The 16,843-nt window shown below is 39.5% G+C and overlaps 3 protein-coding genes and 1 long non-coding RNA gene across 10 annotated transcripts in view; 2 read left to right on the top strand and 2 right to left on the bottom strand.

Annotated features, from left to right (window-relative positions):
* Positions 1-591: 591 nt before the first annotated feature.
* On the bottom strand, positions 592-6,172 carry LOC135947820 (microtubule-actin cross-linking factor 1, isoforms 6/7-like). The gene is made up of 15 exons (XM_065496772.1): positions 5,937-6,172; positions 5,700-5,867; positions 5,511-5,635; positions 5,377-5,458; positions 5,220-5,316; positions 4,888-5,171; positions 4,716-4,833; positions 4,351-4,654; positions 3,777-4,029; positions 3,651-3,719; positions 3,255-3,593; positions 2,332-2,633; positions 1,871-2,278; positions 1,404-1,809; positions 592-1,013 (listed from the first exon to the last, which is right to left on the bottom strand). The coding sequence occupies exons 1-15, from the start codon at positions 5,977-5,979 to the stop codon at positions 802-804; spliced, it is 3,210 nt and encodes a 1,069-aa protein (XP_065352844.1). The 5' UTR covers positions 5,980-6,172; the 3' UTR covers positions 592-801.
* A 340-nt stretch (positions 6,173-6,512) lies between these two features.
* Positions 6,513-8,393, top strand: LOC135948410 (F-box only protein 22-like). Of its 2 annotated transcripts, none has more exons than XM_065497648.1 (7): positions 6,513-6,851; positions 6,916-7,021; positions 7,099-7,199; positions 7,271-7,414; positions 7,475-7,593; positions 7,649-7,841; positions 7,900-8,393. In XM_065497648.1, exons 1-7 carry the CDS (start codon positions 6,642-6,644, stop codon positions 8,167-8,169), a joined length of 1,143 nt encoding a protein of 380 aa, XP_065353720.1. In that variant the 5' UTR covers positions 6,513-6,641; the 3' UTR covers positions 8,170-8,393. The 2 variants fall into 2 exon arrangements, with proteins under 2 accessions (XP_065353720.1, XP_065353719.1); XM_065497647.1 differs by having other exon boundaries at positions 6,515-6,851; positions 7,256-7,414.
* A 648-nt stretch (positions 8,394-9,041) lies between these two features.
* On the top strand, positions 9,042-10,235 carry LOC135934339 (uncharacterized). Its single transcript, XR_010574106.1, has 2 exons — positions 9,042-9,967; positions 10,026-10,235. It is a non-coding gene; the product is annotated as an uncharacterized LOC135934339 (long non-coding RNA).
* Positions 10,236-10,440: 205 nt separating this feature from the next.
* TfAP-2 (transcription factor AP-2) overlaps positions 10,441-16,843 on the bottom strand; it is a 164,489-nt gene continuing 158,086 nt past the window's right edge. For all 6 annotated transcript variants that reach the window (XM_065476003.1, XM_065476005.1, XM_065476004.1 and 3 more), the window contains 3 exons: positions 14,420-14,561; positions 13,205-13,376; positions 10,441-13,058 (listed from right to left, as the gene is read on the bottom strand). In XM_065476003.1, the coding sequence (XP_065332075.1) occupies positions 12,939-13,058; positions 13,205-13,376; positions 14,420-14,561 (434 nt within the window). In that variant the 3' untranslated portion in view covers positions 10,441-12,938. The remainder of the gene's footprint in view (positions 13,059-13,204; positions 13,377-14,419; positions 14,562-16,843) is intronic.

The raw sequence follows: 16,843 nt of genomic DNA, 5'->3' as shown, positions 1-16,843 counted from the left end.
GCAATAGGAAATTATTTAATTTTTTAGCAGAAATTTTTAAGTCCAACATATTTTAATCAGTTTTCAGATTAGAACAGTTTATATATATGCGAAAGAAATTTAAATAACGTGTTAGAGCCAATTTGTATTTTTACTGCCCTGTCTTTTAACCTCTGCTCATCACATCCTGTGGGCTATGAGCTCACCGTCCCAATAACACCGCCGAGCGGATAACATAACAAGGGTGGCCGCAGAGGTGAATGGCGAGTCGGCGCTATAGCTCTTGCACCAGATTTAACGCTTAAAGTCAGTACTTTCAGTGGTTAGTCCAGTAACTAGGCGTGAAGATTTTTTTATCCTGATTTATGCGGCACTAGTTTAATCTGAAAATTTAAGGTTATGATTCATCTTGAAATAAAAAATGTAATTTGCTCATCTACAATTGTGCAGCACGCATAAAACCAGATTTGCTAAGTTACAAGGACTTAGGAGGAGCCTACAACAAATTCAGAATCAGCGTGACTGAACCAAAATTTAGAACTGAACAACGCTACACATTAAGTGTATTTAAACTTTTAGATTGATGTTGTATAGAAAGCAAACTGCAGTGTAGTTAAAAAAAGAGATGAGAATTTATTTTTCTGTATTTAAAACAAACTCAATCACAATGGAAAATAAGTTAAGAATTCTAACGACTTAAAGTTAAGGCACATCCTAGCTGCAATGTAAGGGCCAGCAGCACTTTGGTATTTTTAAAACAATGAACACATCAAAGCACAATAGATCATCTAGTTGTTGATGAACATTTGATTGAACATTACATCACTTTTTTTTAGTTCCATGCAATGCAGAGAGCAATTTATCTACACCCACTTTCCTCAGCATGTCCTGAGGGTTTGAACTTTCATTGGAACTTCTTGTTTTGGATCGTGGCGGAGGCAAACCACTTAATGGAGCACAAGGTTCTTTTGCTCTTGATGAAGCCACCAGAGATAAAGTCATTAAGTCGTCATCTTCAGCTACAGCACCTAAAACTGTTCAAATATGTTTTGTATCAACTTGTTTGAAAAACAAACTACAACAATTATTTATACCTAATTCACCTAGTTAAATTGATTAATTATTTTGTGTGTTCAATTCATTAAACTCATGCGATATATTATAATGAATGATGAAAACGTGGAACTGGTCCAAGAGTCAGTTTAAAGAGAACATTTTTAGTGTGATATTTAAAAAAACTGGCTGCTTTTCCCAGTAAAAAAATACAATTTTGTCACATTAAACATATGAATTGATCAATGGATAATTTCATGTATTATGATTTTGAAATATTTCTGGCACAAGGAAGAAAAATTTTGAATACAGTAAATTAAATTATACATCTACAACTAAACATTTAAAAAAAATAATGCCAACTGACGTACCAGCTTTAGAAGGCTCTTCTGCTTCTAGCATATCTCCTTTGAACTTTTCTGTTGTGCCTGTGTGAGAATCCCACACATCTGGAGTTGACCAAGTAAGCGAAATGTCAGCTTCTGCTCCATCATCACACTCAACACTGATAGTCATGCAATATGATCGGTCAACGTCAGGTACAAAATTCCCAGGCAAGATGCTCTGAATGGGGCATATTTTTAGACTCATTCTAGGGTCATTGAGGCTGAAAGTGGGTTCAGGCAGTCTTTCAGGTGGCTTTGACGGACTCAACTGAAGAGACTCCAAAAGACGCTCTTTTTCTCCAGCAGCTCTTGTATTTGTGGAAGGAGCATTCAGTGTCTTTAAGACTGTCCTGCTTCTCTTGGTTAATGGTTTTTGCTTAGAGCTTGACTCCTGTGAAATGAAACAACATTCAACATTTAATGTGCCAAATTCTTTTCATGTCATGTTCTACCTTGGGTTTCTCTGGGTTTATTTCATTGGCTAATTTCTCTTCCTCTTCCTGCTTTTTGTTGGTTGATGTTGATTTCTTCCTCTTTTTCGCTGATGGTGGATGACCTCCTACTCTATGTCTCTTTGCAGGAGACCTTTTCACTGGGCTGATGAGCACTGGTCCAACTTTAGCTCTCAGATCAGCATCCCAACTAGCTGATTGTTTTTTTGATGGTTTAGCAGCTGATATATCCTTTTCAGTAGTGACAGGACTCTCAGCAGTTGTTGAAGACTCCAGAGAAGTGTCAGGAGTCTTTTCCATTTGCGCAGCCGACTGTATCACAGGTTCAGGCAGCAATGGCCTTTCAGGTTGTTTACTTGGTTCTTCAGAGATGAGACTGAGCCGCTTCTCCCTCGCTTTTTCAGGCGACTAAAATTTGAATTGGAAAATTAATCACATAGGGCATGCATAAACATTCCAACCTCATAAAATAGTTCAGAGCGTACAAAACTGGCAGCAAGTTTCAATTTTTTAACTGTTGCTGGACCTGGGGGCTTGATGGTCTTGGGAGAAGTATAAGCTCTCCTAGGCGTTGTTTGGCTTTTATCTGGAGTGGAAAAATCAAGGGCGCGCACATAGCTGCTGTTTCTCCTCGGAGTGCTCTGCGTTTTGCGGACTTCAATTGGCCTTTCTGCGCTGTTCTCTGACGGGGCGACTGCTATTGGAGAAGAAGCCCTTGCAGTAGGGGCGGCAGGTGCTGTTGAAACTTCAATGGGGTTGGGACCTGAAACAATTTTTATTTTACCACAAAAAATTCAGTATTAATGAATTAAAAATTAAGAAAGTGTGCTGCATTTTAAGAGTAATATTGTTACCAACGTCAGTGATTTTTTAAGAGAGAGTTACAACCAATCTGTGGTGGTTCTCCCTTCTAATTGGTATTAGAAACTTCCAGACGTTTCCCAAGTAAGTTTCAGAATCTTAAGTTCCAAGACATTTGTTTCCAATTTACTTTTTCAAATTGACCTTAATTAATTAAGTGACAATTTTTTTCTGATTGTTTGATGTAATAATATGCTGTAAATGTAAATTCTGACAATAAAGATAAACTCAATTTTGTTCCAAATAATTGTGCAGGGTTATAAATATAACTCAAATGAACTATAAATTGCTACATGAAACCATATTTATAGACAACTTTTTTGATTTGGCAAAATAAAGAAGTATTAGAGTTAATCGTCGTGTTTCATTTAACCAACACCTGTTCCTACAAATGTCTTTATCATAAATAAATTTTAAAATTGTTTTTATTGCAATTGCACTGGAATTAATTAAGATGCATAACATAAATTACATGCTACGTAAATTTTAGAAGATTTAGGCACCAAAGAACAAAATTATTTACCTGGGACAACAGCTGGGCTGAGGCTAGGCATCGAGATAATAGCAATTTGCGGCACAGGCACTACTTGAGGCGACGCCAAGGGAATGAGTGGCATGCTATGCTCTGGCGTTGGCATAATTATTTCAGGACTAGCAGGCTCTAGGATGTCTACGGTCGCAGACACGTTTGGATAGTTCAGAGTAAACGATTCTGTGGTAGGTGCGGCAGGAACTACTCCATCCAACACAATGATTGAATTTGAGGATTGTGGTTTCTTTGATACTTGTAGAGGTTTTGCTTTCAAGTTTCGGTCTGGCTTAGTTGTTTTTATTCTCTTAGCAGAGTATCGACTAGGAGCCACTACAGGAATCAAGAGTTAAGCAGTCTCCTTAGATTTTAAATACACAAACAACTTACCTCGGGACCCGATTTTTGGAGCAATAGGTAGAAGCCTCTTAGAAAAAACACCTTTGGTAGGATCTGCTGCTGTTGGGTGTATAAATCCAGTCACTTGATAATTTTGACAGATCTAAGATTTCATACCTGCTTGATTGTGGTCCAAAACCAAAATGATTGAGCTAATTGGATTTGCTGGCATGGATGGGTTGGGATGCACAATGACAGGAGGTAAAACCGGAGTTGGTGGTTTGTGAATTCTGACGGTTTGGTTATCTTGATGCTCCATGCTAACAGATGCCACTGACTGGTCGAAAATTGAAGTTGTTTGTTGCTCTTCTACAACTGTTGGAACCTCTTGTGATATTTCTGGTGCTGCAGCTGCATCTTGGCTTTTTTCCTGAGCAAAATTAATTCAATCATCAGCTCTAATTATCAATTATCCTATGAAAAGCCTTCAAACGTTGCCACTCTTTGATAGACCTGCCCAATTACAATTTACTTAACAAAATGATACTAAAAATTGTACATTTCATTAAAATGAATTCAATAAATATTAAAGAAATTAAAAATAATTCCAAACAAAATTATTATATGAGGGTTCTTCTGAATGTCACAAAACAGCAGGAAAAAAATTAAAAAAGATCAGGCTTTGGATAGAAAGTAGCTGACATAACGACTGATTGTGAGCAAGGACCTTAATAGAGCTTTTCATTGTTACCGTAACAAGCTGACAAGGTGCGTTGTTATCACAAATGATACTTGGTTCTTCTATTGCAGGAACAGACAAGTGGTTAACATCTTCACAAATGGTTTCGACAATGCTCCTGACCACCTCATCATTGAGCTGTTGCAGGCTGTCTTGAGAAAGATCTTCCTCTCTGTGGCCAATTTTTGAAGCACTCCTCAGTCTTGCTTTCAAAGGTACCTCTGACGCTGGATTGTTTGGTGTACTTGGTGCTCCTTTTTGTTTTGATTTCTTTCCTTTATTTGGCGTGTTTTGCATTTCAGTTTCTTCAGGATCACTGCAGTAAGAATTCAGTGTTGCAAATATTTAGTAAATATTGATTCAATCAAACTACTTACGGTGTATGCAGTTCACTTGGCTGGGAAATTTCACTAATTGTGTCTAAATTTAAAGAAGTAGTAGGTGAAAAGGGAAGGTTGAGTGCGTTATCCTCACTTCCTCCATCGGACAATGCAGCTGATTTGTTTCAAAATATAGATCATGAACTTTGCACACTCTAAATCTTCATACCTTGTGAACTAACTAGGCAAATTTCCTGAATGATGTCTTCGAAAGTCGGATCCTTCTCAGTCTCCTGCACAACTTGGTGAATGGCTTCTTCCAGATCTTTGTTGATTCTGTCATCACAGGTAGCTTTTGGCTGCAGAATTTTGTTGATGCTCTCGGCAATCTTCTCATGCAACTGAGTGCTTTTCAGAAAAGGTTGCAAAATTGGGTCCATCTCTTTTGGTGCCGCCATTGCTGAATCGTCCGAGGTTGCTTCCAGGTTCATGCTGGGGCCTCCAGTCACAATTCTACCGCAATAATATATTAATTAGTTTTATTTAAATAATTCAACAAACCTCTTCTTGAATGGTATGTTAGGTTTGCTATTTTTTAGCTTGTTTGCCAAATTGGCTATAAGAGCCCTCACAGGAGAGGTAATAAGAATATCTTCATCTGGAAAATAGATAAGACAGTTAATTATATCCATTAAATAATACTTTTATATGAGAATACCTATTCCCTCCATTTCATCTGGTGACTCTTCTCTGTAATCACTTTCTCTTGCTACATCAGCATCTCTGGTATCATTCAAAGCCTAAAACAGCACATTCAAACTTTGGCCCAACAACATAAAAGTAAGATCATACAGTTTCGTTCGCTTTCTCAGCTTTCACATAATTGATCAAATATTCCACTTTGCTGCAGAGACTAAATTTGTTCTTCACCACAAGCCTGGCTTCATCTTGCAAGAGAGCATCTTGTGTTTCGGTTACTAAAATTATACACATGTCATGCAACAACCAAAATAAAATTGAAATTATTTGTGTACGCTTTACCGTAGCAGAAAGTGTCTGACAAGTCTGCAAGCAGGTCTAACAGAGTGTGTCCGTTGACAGTGTTTAACACGCGACGACCTTTAAGTCTTGCGTCCCGGAATTCAGCAAGGGAAGGGCAGCTCTCCAGAAAAACATGAGCTGCTTTAGGGCATTCCTTTTGAAGGTAACCTGTAATTTTTTTGTCGATTTGAGCCACATTGTCTATCATGTTCCTTTATATTTTGAAACTTTACTCACCCCACACGAGACGGGCGATCTCTGACGGAAGAAGAGCTTCCATGGCTCGTTAAGTCTAACGTGCAAGCTGGCTGAGGAAAGTATTTTGCCTCACAGCTCCGGATTTCAGACATGTAAATATGGCTTTTTCGTTCTTAATTTCTTTAATTTCTACGGTTGCAACACAAAAAACAATTTTACAAGTAAGAGCGGGAAGAGTCCTTGACTAGTTCAACTCTTTGTTTTGAATAGATGGCTCTCTAGTCTCTTGTCACATGACGTCAGAGAAATCCTAGTCGCTAGTCGTACCAAAGGGAGAGCTTATGAAGGGCTAGATCTAATAATAAAATAATATAGCTTTAATCACCAAAGGACTTTGCATAAAATACAGAGTTCTGAACAAAATACCATTAAATTGATAATTTTAGTTTTGGATGACGAAGAAAGTGCAAGCTATTTAAGAAAAAAAGATATCATGATCAACTCCTTTTCGTACTCCCTTGTCAGGCATAGGCCACGAAAATTAAATAGCATCACCTGCGCCTGCGTTTCGGCATCATTGTCATCTGTCTTCATGTCTTGTTTGTTTTCTTGTGAAGTTCGAGTACCTACGTATATCTGTTTGAACTGCATAGCCAAATTTCTGGCAATCGATTTTTTTCTTAATTGACATAGGCTAATTCTACTAGATTTACCAATTTTAAGATTGTAAAGGCAAGATTCACTATGTCGAGCGTAACAAAACAAAAGTGTGGTCTTCTACTTGGAACACACTATGAAATAATTGAAAAATGTCTGTTGAACTTCGAGCCTCTTGAATTATCTCGCGTTGCTAGAGTTTGCAAAGCGTGGAACCAAGTTGCTAAGAAGATTATTGAAATGAAGAGCAAGCATCCGATAGCTGTCATTTCAGACATTGAATATGTGAAGTTGGAGGTTGGGATCTTTCGACCATAAACTAGCTGCAACTTATCTTTAAAAATGCTAATCTGAATTTTAGAGAGGCATTCCTGCATCGGCAGTAAAAGATAGTTTCAAGCATTGCCTAGGATACAAGACCACTCTGCATCTTTCTTTTATAACAGAAAAGTGCATCGGAGATTTAGGTATCCTTCATGAAATTATTTAAAATACATACATACAGCTATATATTTGATAATTTGTTGTTACTTTAATATTTTAGACCTACCAGGACTCCGACAGTATTTGTCTCCAAAATGCCGCAATATTTGCTTACCTGCGAATGGGATCATAGGCACCAAAGCTGATGGCGTAGTTAACACAGTCAGTATTATAAAAATTTTGATTGACAGCAGACTTTCACCTCTTTAATCATATAGATGCTAAATTTCCAGTTCATACCTGAAAAGCGTGCAAAATGCAATATGTGCAATATTGGCATGAGTAGCATGTTGCTCCCATGCTATGAGGGTGTCAAAGTTTACACATTCCACACCTTAGGAAGTTCTTTCCTAGATTCTGAGTTTTGGGATGAAGGGGTAAGCCAAATATGACGTAAATAACAAACATTAAAATAATTATATACACCTCTCTTGAAGCTGAATTCCGGGACACTGGAGAAAATTATCCCTAAGGAAGAGACACTCAAGTGTGCTTTGGTGGTTAGCTTTGATGGTCAGGAAACAGCAGCAGAAATTTACAGGGACCTGTCAAATAGGTATACTGAAAAACCAATGAATATGAATATGGATGGCATGGAAAATTATTTTTAGACAAGAAGAACCGTTTGCTTTTGGCGGGTACTTTGCTGGTGATGACAACCAAATGTTCCTTGACTGTGGTAATCATTCGGAAAGACTGATCCCAAGAGCCTGTGGTGTTCTCATTACCGGAGGAAATGTCGTTGCAGCGTCTGTTGTCATCAGAGGTCAAACACTGAAAGAAATTACTGTTGGATTGGAAAAGGTTTGCTTGATCTTGCTCTTTAAATATTTGTGGACACACTTGGTTTTAATTTTTTCAGCTCAAGTCTTACAACCTACCTGAAAAGAACGCAGTGTGCTTGATGTTCAGTTGTGTCGGGCGAAGGAGGACCAAAAAGGAAGTAGAGATCTACCAAAGCATGTTTCCAAATATTCCACTAGCCGGTTGCACAGGCTATGGGGAGTTCGGTATAGACTATTGCACGGACTCAAAGAAGGACCAGTCCTCAGCTAACAAGAGACTCAAAACTGAAACCCAAGTTCTCCATGGCTTTACTTCTATCTATGTCATGATATCTTCACGGAATTAATCTTCGAGCTATTTCCTAATCATATAATTTTAGTTTTATTTTTCAAAGTTCTCAATCACGCGATCTTATTAAAATAATGGTATCAAGATCAATTTTGGCATCGGTCAGGTTATGGTGTACTTATGATTGATTAATATTCAGCAAAAACCTCATAATTAATTGTGTATTAATGAAATTGCTAAAAAAATAAAAAAATGTGTTGGTTCTATTGTATTTTTGTCAAATGTGATAGTATTATTTTTGATCATGATAAAACTAGTATAGGCATTTTGGCAAACCTATTACAAATCTCTAAGCGGGCAACGATAAGATGATCAAATCATTTTACATTAACTTAAATTTTATATTTCAAAATTTTAACTCTTTATTCCCTACTTTCATATAATTTTTTATTTCATACTGATAATTTCAAATTCGCACATGGTGTGCATATAGGAAATGCAATTGTCAATGGTAGGGCTGCCACTCTCCGGGGTTTCAACCGGAAATCTCTGGGTTTGGGACTGAAAATTTTAACACTGGAGTATAGGGATATCCGGGTTTTTGAGTCCAAAATCTCCGGGTTTTAGCTTTGGAAGTCTGGCACCCCTATTCAGTGGTAGTGGACAAGCAGAGCGATATGTACATATATAATTTACAACTCTGATGAATTGGAAGACGCTAAAATTTTCCATTTTTCTGATATATCGAATTAATTTATTGCACATCGCATCGATTATCAAGGGTATATACTTGACTAATGGAAGCACGTTCAAAAAGATGAATTCATTTCTGCAAACCCACCAGCACCGTAAGGTAACACGGATTTTTGTGAGGATTTTTTCTGTTAATATCGGGTAAGAGCGCATTTTTTTAACACTTGAGATTTGTAATTTTAAATTGACTACGCAGGGAGCAGGGAAGGATTATTTTAAGAACTTTGCTCCAAATATAAAATGACATCAACTATAAGTTAGCTTTTACGCATTTCCCTTGTAAAATATTTCCAAAATAAATCACGAGCGCAGCATATCATCGGGTGCTAATGAATGAGCTTTGTCACACGTATGCTGTTTTTTTAGACGCGAATACCAATTATACGTGTAAAAGAAAAACATCCCATGACCGTGACGAGAACTCAATGTTTGTTGTCAACCGTCCACGTGAAGAGCATTAGGTAAAAGGCATATGTACGTCCACTTCTCGCGTTGGTTATCGCGTCAAACGCAATTCACGGGCGTGTTAATTAATTACGGAAAAGAGGCTGTTGCTTAGCGGCGACTGTTTTCCTCGCAATCTGGCGCTAATTGGTCCCATGTTGAAGCCCAGATATAGGCAAATTAACGCTCGCGTCCGCTTGGCATTCGGACGTTGATTTCAACCCAGTTCGCACGACACATTAACTCTGCTGGACAGGCAAGTTTTTCAATATATTTTTTACGACGTATCCCAGTGGCCTGTGCAATGATTAAATATCGAAAATATTCAAAAGTTAACAAAGAAAAATATATATTTCTGTTGGGTTTTATAAATTCCGATGAAAGATATTTTAACAAAAAAATACGCTTAAATTGTTGCAAATAATTTAGAGCTGCCGCATCGACTGATACTATACTCATAACCGAAATGCTTGATTGCATTTATTTAATTTTGGTTACAACTATGATATCTCCATAGGTCCAAATAAAAATTGAAATGTTTCAGACTGCTATGTATGATCCAACTAATCCTCTCATTTGGGCTTTGTGCGGTCTCATCGTTTTAATTGTGTTCCTTACCGCGTTGGTGATTCGCCTCTACTGCAGGACTGCTCAAATTAGTAGGACACTTCAAGTTAATGCAAGGCCATTCATATCAGTGACTTTTGTATTTTAAAGGCCCCTATTTTGGACAAGATGATGAACCTTGCAGGGTGGTGACAGTGCATTGGCCGCACGAAAAAATACAGCCTCCTCCTTACGTCCCGCTCTCCAGACGGCTAGATTCAGAATCCAACTCAGAAAGTATAGACTTTTCCAAGAAATAATTTAAGTTGAACTAGTTAAACACAATCCTGATTGAAATAAAATGGAGTAATCAATATTTGATTCAAGAGGGTTTCATTGTAATCTTCGTATCCTTTTTAATTTAAAATTTAAATACTTTATTCCTTATTGTTATGAAAACTTCAAAAAGGCGAAGGTGATATAAAAGACTTCTTTTGTGACCTCTGATGCAGTAATCCTGTCATACATAATGTTGAAATATGCCCCATTGGCAGTGTAGATGGGAATGTTTCAAATGAAATGCAAGTTTTATTATACATTTGAACAATTTATTTCTGCACATGAAGAGTTGTCGCAATTTCACAATCTATTCATATAAATATCGCGACGAGCGAAGTCTCCTTAAAATATATATGTTATTTCAATAGAAATTCCAAAAAATTAAAACCGACCAAACTATACAAAGCGTATATCACAAATAATAATGGAAAGCCGCAATTATTTAATTTTCAATGCTCATTTTTGTGTCAATCTTCGCTGACAAATTTTGCTTTTCTGATGCTCTTTGTACACTTACAATTTAATTTTTTAAGTATAAATAATAAATCAGACGAATGAACGACCTCTCACATTGTATCTCAATGAATTCACACCCATTATTCAATAGCGTTACGGTTATTTTATAAGTTGCTGGGAGTAGCGTTCGTAATTAAATGTGTTGAATACCGATCGATTTCTCATATGATGCGCGCGCGTATACTGACAGATGACAATATAATTTTCTTCATTGTGCATCACCCAAAAAAACTTATCGGGCAGATCTGGAGACAGAATACTCCCTCGATCGTAATTATACACAGTATTTTACACAAATGGCAAGATAATGAGGCAAGTAGCTGATCAGCAGATTACAATCGTATTCATAGAAAAATAATTGTACATAACAACAATACGTGACGAAAGCACACATAATGCAAAGAATTGCGCGCGCAGGGCTCCTTGGGCCCCCTTCACCGGGCGGAAAGGGGGCGCCCGTCGCGGCCCCCGTCCTGATATGGGGACGGCGGCTTTCTCCTCTATTGGCACTAGTAATTCACGCTTAATCAATTACATGACTTTAGATGGCAACGAGAGAGATAGAGAGAAAGATAGAAAGAATGGCGCTTAACCTTAAACGGTGGATATGATATGATTAATTACACATGTGATCTGTTTTTGCTCTTTTCTAGTATGTAAATGCATGCATTCCAACGAAAATCAATATATTCGCTTTCTTACTTTCCTCGCCCATTCGCCGCTCAGCATTAAAAATTATTTACAATAGCTGTTTTTTTGTAGCTTAAAGGGAAAGTTAAATTGGCGCTTTGAATTCGTCTCTACAATGTACACTCTGCTTTATGTGCAAACAAGGGTGGATATGGGGCGTTTGTTGCTCTCCCCTGCTCCTCCGCTTCTATATTCAACTTAAACCTTGTCAACGAATCTGATAAAATTATTTAAAACGATCAACAAAAATTAATAGTGAGTTCTATAAAGAGCCGGCAAAATTCGGCACTGAAAAAATAAATATTATAAATCTCATTCTTTATTGCAAAAATATTATTGTAAGTGTGGAATTATAATATTGGTCATGCTAGCGCGGAGTGCTAAAACACAAAAGGGACGAGAAAACATATAATATCAATAGTTTACACCACTAAAATGGGAGATATATGAGATCAATTTTTTACTTTTAATATTGACGTGGAATGCGTTTATTACTATAGTCTGAATTTCGGTGCGTGATGTTTGAGTCATAAAACTGATTTTGGCACTTTTGCTCTGTACTTTCATTGAATCAAATATTAAAAAGTTAAAAGCTACAGGAGCAGTCTTTACTTTCTTGGAGAGTTGACGGGGTAAAACTGAAAACATTTGACAAAATTGAGCACATTCATGACATTCCGCTAATAAAAAAGTAAAACTTGAAAAAAAAAACTTTGTCGAGAGCGATTTTGTCTAGAGATATGTGTGTTACAGGTTGCATAACTTGCAATACATGCATCTGGAGACAGTCTTTTGCAGAGATTCCCAGCGAATTTGGCTGAGTGGCGGAACGAAATTATGGCAGTTCACTTAGTGAGCGAGAATCAGCGCTGCAGTGGACTGCTCGAACAAGAGATTGATTAGACGTAGCCTTCGGCGACCTACAGCTCGTCTAAACGCAATGACAAGGTTAAAACTTCCCCAATCATTGAGCATTGGGCATCTCCCTGAAGGTCTCCAGTTGGGATTTGTCAGCACACCAACAACACTTTCTCGCCTTACACGTATTTCAAACAAACGTACGAACTTAACTTAAGCAATTATGTAAGCCTCCAGAGTCGACTATGTACAGTAGAGACAACACTTTGAGTTCCAAAAACTCGCGAAAATGTACAAGACAGAAGAGTTCTGCAGGTGGGGGCGATGAACAGACGCAAAAATGTGTCCAGTTTGAATGTGGATGCATATTGTACTTTACGCAGGACTCGCACAATTCCGTGTTTTCTTCTCTCCTAATTTATCTTTGAAATCCTTTCAGGGGCTTCTTCTTAGACAGCAGCAAGAGTGTAGAGCACCCATTTATTTGAAGTGCTCCCACGAGCGGCGGCTGGACAGTGCGTCCGCCGGGTGCACCAGTGGATGGTGCGGGGGTGGCGGGGGCGGCTGCAGAGGGGCGCCCGGGGGCGGCTCCACGTAACTACCGCCGCCGCTGTTGCCGTGGTGATTTGGCGCGTGCGACGACGCAGACGAGCCGCTGCTGCCGGCCCGCTTTAGCCAACCTCATTTCTTGTCCAGGTCCTTGGGCTTCGTGTCCAGATTCTGCGATGAGGTGACAGACACGTGCGAGTTGCCGCTCGGGTAAACCTTCTCCAGGTGCTTCAGACTCTCACTCAGGAAGTTCTGCAAATAGAGGGCAGTTGTTTAACTCTTTGTTAAAAAATCAATCAAAGGCGTGCAAATGGCTATCGAGAAGTTTTGTAACAAATTTTGATTTTCATTTTTTCAATTTACTTGGTAAAAAAATATTATTACAACTTAATCGTTACCTGGATCGCTGTGAGTGCGGCGACGATAGCCGGGCTGCCGAAGCCATGTGTGATGAGCGAAAAGTGTGTTAGGTGACGCTGGATGCCTGGCTCCAAGATGATCTGCGGCCGGGTGTTGCACAGCGGCGAGCGATCTTGATTAAGGAGGTCCATCAGCTCTTTTGTGATCTGCCTGTGAAAACACCAAGAAATCCACCTTTTAGTCTCGTTCTCTCCGTTTCGCAGAAGTAGCCACGCACGCAAATAAATCACCGAGCGCAGAGCAAGGAGGGGTTTGCTTTTTATTTCTATTCAAATAAACTGGATAGAGAGAGACAGAGAAATCGGACGAGATTTATCGATTTGTTATTGCAACGTGTGTGCCTGACCTCTCCGACTCCGTTCCGCTTTGTATGCGCCGTGTTTTTCCTGCGAATCACCAGACCGTGCTCGGTTTGCGTTTATTTATTTGTATTTGCTGCCTATCTGCGCGTATTTGTGTTGGCGATAATCATAACAGAGCGAGGGAGCTGCATAGCCGCAAATCCGATGGGTATTTTATTGCAATTACGCGTTGCTATGTTATGCATGTGCGAGGTGAAAGCACCGTGCTGAGTCAATGGTCAATGCAAGTGATGAAAAGTGTGAGCAAAAAATAATGCCAAGCTTAAGCTATTTTTCTCGGTAGAAATTTTGATGGTCCAAAAGAGCAAAAATCTTCCTTTCCTTTTGGTCCGATAGAAAAAAGCTAATATAAAGGCATGTATGTGTGATGTTTATTGTTGAATCAAAAACTCACTGCAAGAGAAGTTTGAATCAGTTTGAAATACTATTTATTATTCTTGACAAAAAGCTTTTAAAGACCACTATATGAAAGGCTTTTTAAACGAGACTAGTTTCCTCGCCACCATCAGCTCCCCTTTGTTAAATAAAAACGATAAAAACGCTCAATGAATGCAACAGGCATGATTGGACAAACAAAGTAACCATCAATATCGCATTTCCCAGACGCCACGTGCATATTTCTCGCAGCCAAGTCGTGATGGAGGAGCGTGATTTCGCGCGGGGACTGCAGCCAAGCGCAACTTGGGCGGCCGATATGACACTCGCGCGGCGATTTTTGAGAAGAAGGGCGCGCCCGAGAGCGAGATTTTCTCTCGATTTGGACCCTTTTCTCACGCCGCCTCGTGAATGCGCTCTATGGGCGTGGATCGGTATATTTGACTGTTTGCTTACTTTGTGGCGTGGATAAGCTCCTTGCGTCTGTAAGACTCGGAGTGGTCAGCGTGCTGTCGGCTGAGGTACTCCGCCACCTGGCGCGCCGGGAATTCGGTTTCGCAGACATATCCAAAATCTCTCGCCAAGTGGATGGCTTCGCCTGAAATCACAATGACACAAATACACAATTAGATTTAAATTATTGTTTAATTTCTATTTTAGATATTTGAAGTGATGAGGTCAAGCGAGTTTCAATTTCGACGATTTTGTTTTTTTAATACCCAATTTAAATGGATAAATGCCCCTTGTCCCAAGTGGGTCACTTATTTCTTGATGGCCATTTGATCTGCCAGCCAAATTATGTATAGGCTTCATGACGGTCTGAATAAGGAAAGCAGGCTCGGCGGCGGCGGCAAGCGAAGAGGCTGCAGGTCAAAAAATGCACGCGTTCTCGCCACATACACATGTACTACACTATTCGAAGTGGACCGGTTTTTTCTCATCATTCGGCGAGGCTGACGTCACATCGCGGAGATCTCTCAAGGGAAAGGCGCGGAATAACAACAATATGTTTATAAGAGCGACGAGTAATTCATCTGCTGGCAACGAAACGAGCGAGTGTGCCCATTCATTCGGAAGAAATCACGCCGACGGCCGCTATCAATTTTATTTGCGGAAAATGTATATTTGCACACGCCCAGTTCACGTATCGCCGGCTTGTATCGCTCACGGTCCCTAATTGAGATGGATAACTGGACGATTATATAATGGTCCGATCCTCATGTGGCCACACGAGCAGAGAGGATTTCTTATACGTATTCTCGTTTTGTTCTGAAGACTGAGCATAAAAGAAATTTTACATTCTGTGTTGGTGCCGAATTTTTTTAGCATCTTCTTTAAAAATAAATTGCTTAATTAGAAAGAATGGTAGTTATGCAGTAATTATTATGATTTCGAGGTTTCATGAATATTTTTAAGTTTAGGTTTTTTCTGGTATGGGGCAGACTTGCGGCGTTGTAACAAAGAAGTCAAAAGATGATCGATACATGCAACCTGCTAGACGCGACCGTGAGCCGAATTGCCTACTTTCATGCGCTTTGCACAAATATTTTGCCTGATTTCAAGTCAAGCCGGTTGCACTATTCAATAAAAATCCCATCTCGGAGGCACACCAAGTCGATTTTTAATTCACATTCGGGCAGAGGTTAATGAACCACGATGCTAAAAAGAGGCGGAAAAAAGACGGAGCGAACGGGTCCCGGTTGCAAATTATCTCTGTTTGCTTCTGGCCTCGATACGCGGCGGATAATAATAGTGATCAGTCGCGGCTAAAACTGCTCACAAACGCGCGGCTACTTGGCCTCGCCAAACGGATGATATTGATTAAATCCCAAATCCCGACGAAAGTTGCGGACGCGCCTGTTTACCGTCCAAATTATGACAATGCCCGCCTAATGATATGCGAAGGCAATTCGAGCGAAATTACGTCTAACGGAGCTATCAGCATTCGGATTGATTGGCGATCCATCGACGCGATAATTTTAATTACAGCCGCTTTTAGCTCTGCTTCTGCACATTCATTTGGGTGACAGCCGCGCGTGCATTCACTCGAATATATGACAAAACATAACTGTTCCCTGCTCCACAAAGCCACCGCAGCAATTGATTAATTACACTGCAGTCGATCGTCCCCGGACCAAACCGGGCGTAATTAAAAATTAATAATTTTGATCAGCCGGCCTGATAAGTGCGCGGTGCAGTGGAGGTCTCGCGCAGCAAGACTGCGATTAGATGACGGATCAAAGTTGCAAATATGGCCTTATTGTTAGTGGCTTTCCTCCTATCGTTCAATTAATCAAATTGTTTGTTATTGCCTTTTCAAAAGTTGCGTCTTATTCATTGTGAATCGCTTGTTTGCTATTATTTCATATTTTCGAATCATTTTCCTAATGCATTAAGTGGGTTTTAATAATATTAAAGAGAGTGAAACACCAAGAGCAAAGCCAAAAGCAAGTCTCAATCAAATCAAGGCGTGTTCTAACAAATTAGATTTCGATTGATGCCCGCGCCCATTCAGTTTCGAATTTATTACGCTTTTCCATCCTTTCATCGCAAATTTCGTGAAAAGTGGCCGAGTTAATCATAGATATTATCCACCTCCCTGAAGATATCGCTACCGGCGTGTCTAGAACTCCGAAAGAATAGGAAACTCCCAGCGATGACTGCCGGGCCACCGCGGGCACAGCACTAAATCACGGCGAATATTATACTATGAAATTGGGGAAACTATAATGTAGGGCCAACGCAGGCAAATCAACACCTGTGTCTCTCTCTGAAAACAAATCTGCATAAACAACGCCCACAGGCGAAGTGAGAGCAATAAAACGCGGGTCATCGCCTTTGAGGGCCTCACAAGAAGCGTAACTAAACCAAAAATGCGTC

Source organism: Cloeon dipterum, chromosome 1 (genome assembly GCF_949628265.1).
Source record: "Cloeon dipterum chromosome 1, ieCloDipt1.1, whole genome shotgun sequence".
Classification (NCBI taxonomy): Eukaryota; Metazoa; Arthropoda; class Insecta; order Ephemeroptera; family Baetidae; genus Cloeon; species Cloeon dipterum.
This window is presented reverse-complemented; position numbering and strand designations above follow the sequence as displayed.

Coding starts and splice junctions, on each gene's coding strand:
- LOC135947820 (XM_065496772.1), bottom strand. CDS start 5,979: ATGGAAGCTCTTCTTCCGTCAGAGATCGCCCGTCTCGTGTGGG. Junction 2,634..3,254: donor CAGCCCAGCTGTTGTCCCAG/GTAAATAATTTT, acceptor AAATTGTTTCAG/GTCCCAACCCCATTGAAGTT. Junction 1,014..1,403: donor AGAAGAGCCTTCTAAAGCTG/GTACGTCAGTTG, acceptor ATATTTGAACAG/TTTTAGGTGCTGTAGCTGAA.
- LOC135948410 (XM_065497647.1), top strand. CDS start 6,642: ATGTCGAGCGTAACAAAACAAAAGTGTGGTCTTCTACTTGGAACACAC. Junction 7,415..7,474: donor CTGAGTTTTGGGATGAAGGG/GTAAGCCAAATA, acceptor CCTCTCTTGAAG/CTGAATTCCGGGACACTGGA. Junction 7,842..7,899: donor TTACTGTTGGATTGGAAAAG/GTTTGCTTGATC, acceptor TAATTTTTTCAG/CTCAAGTCTTACAACCTACC.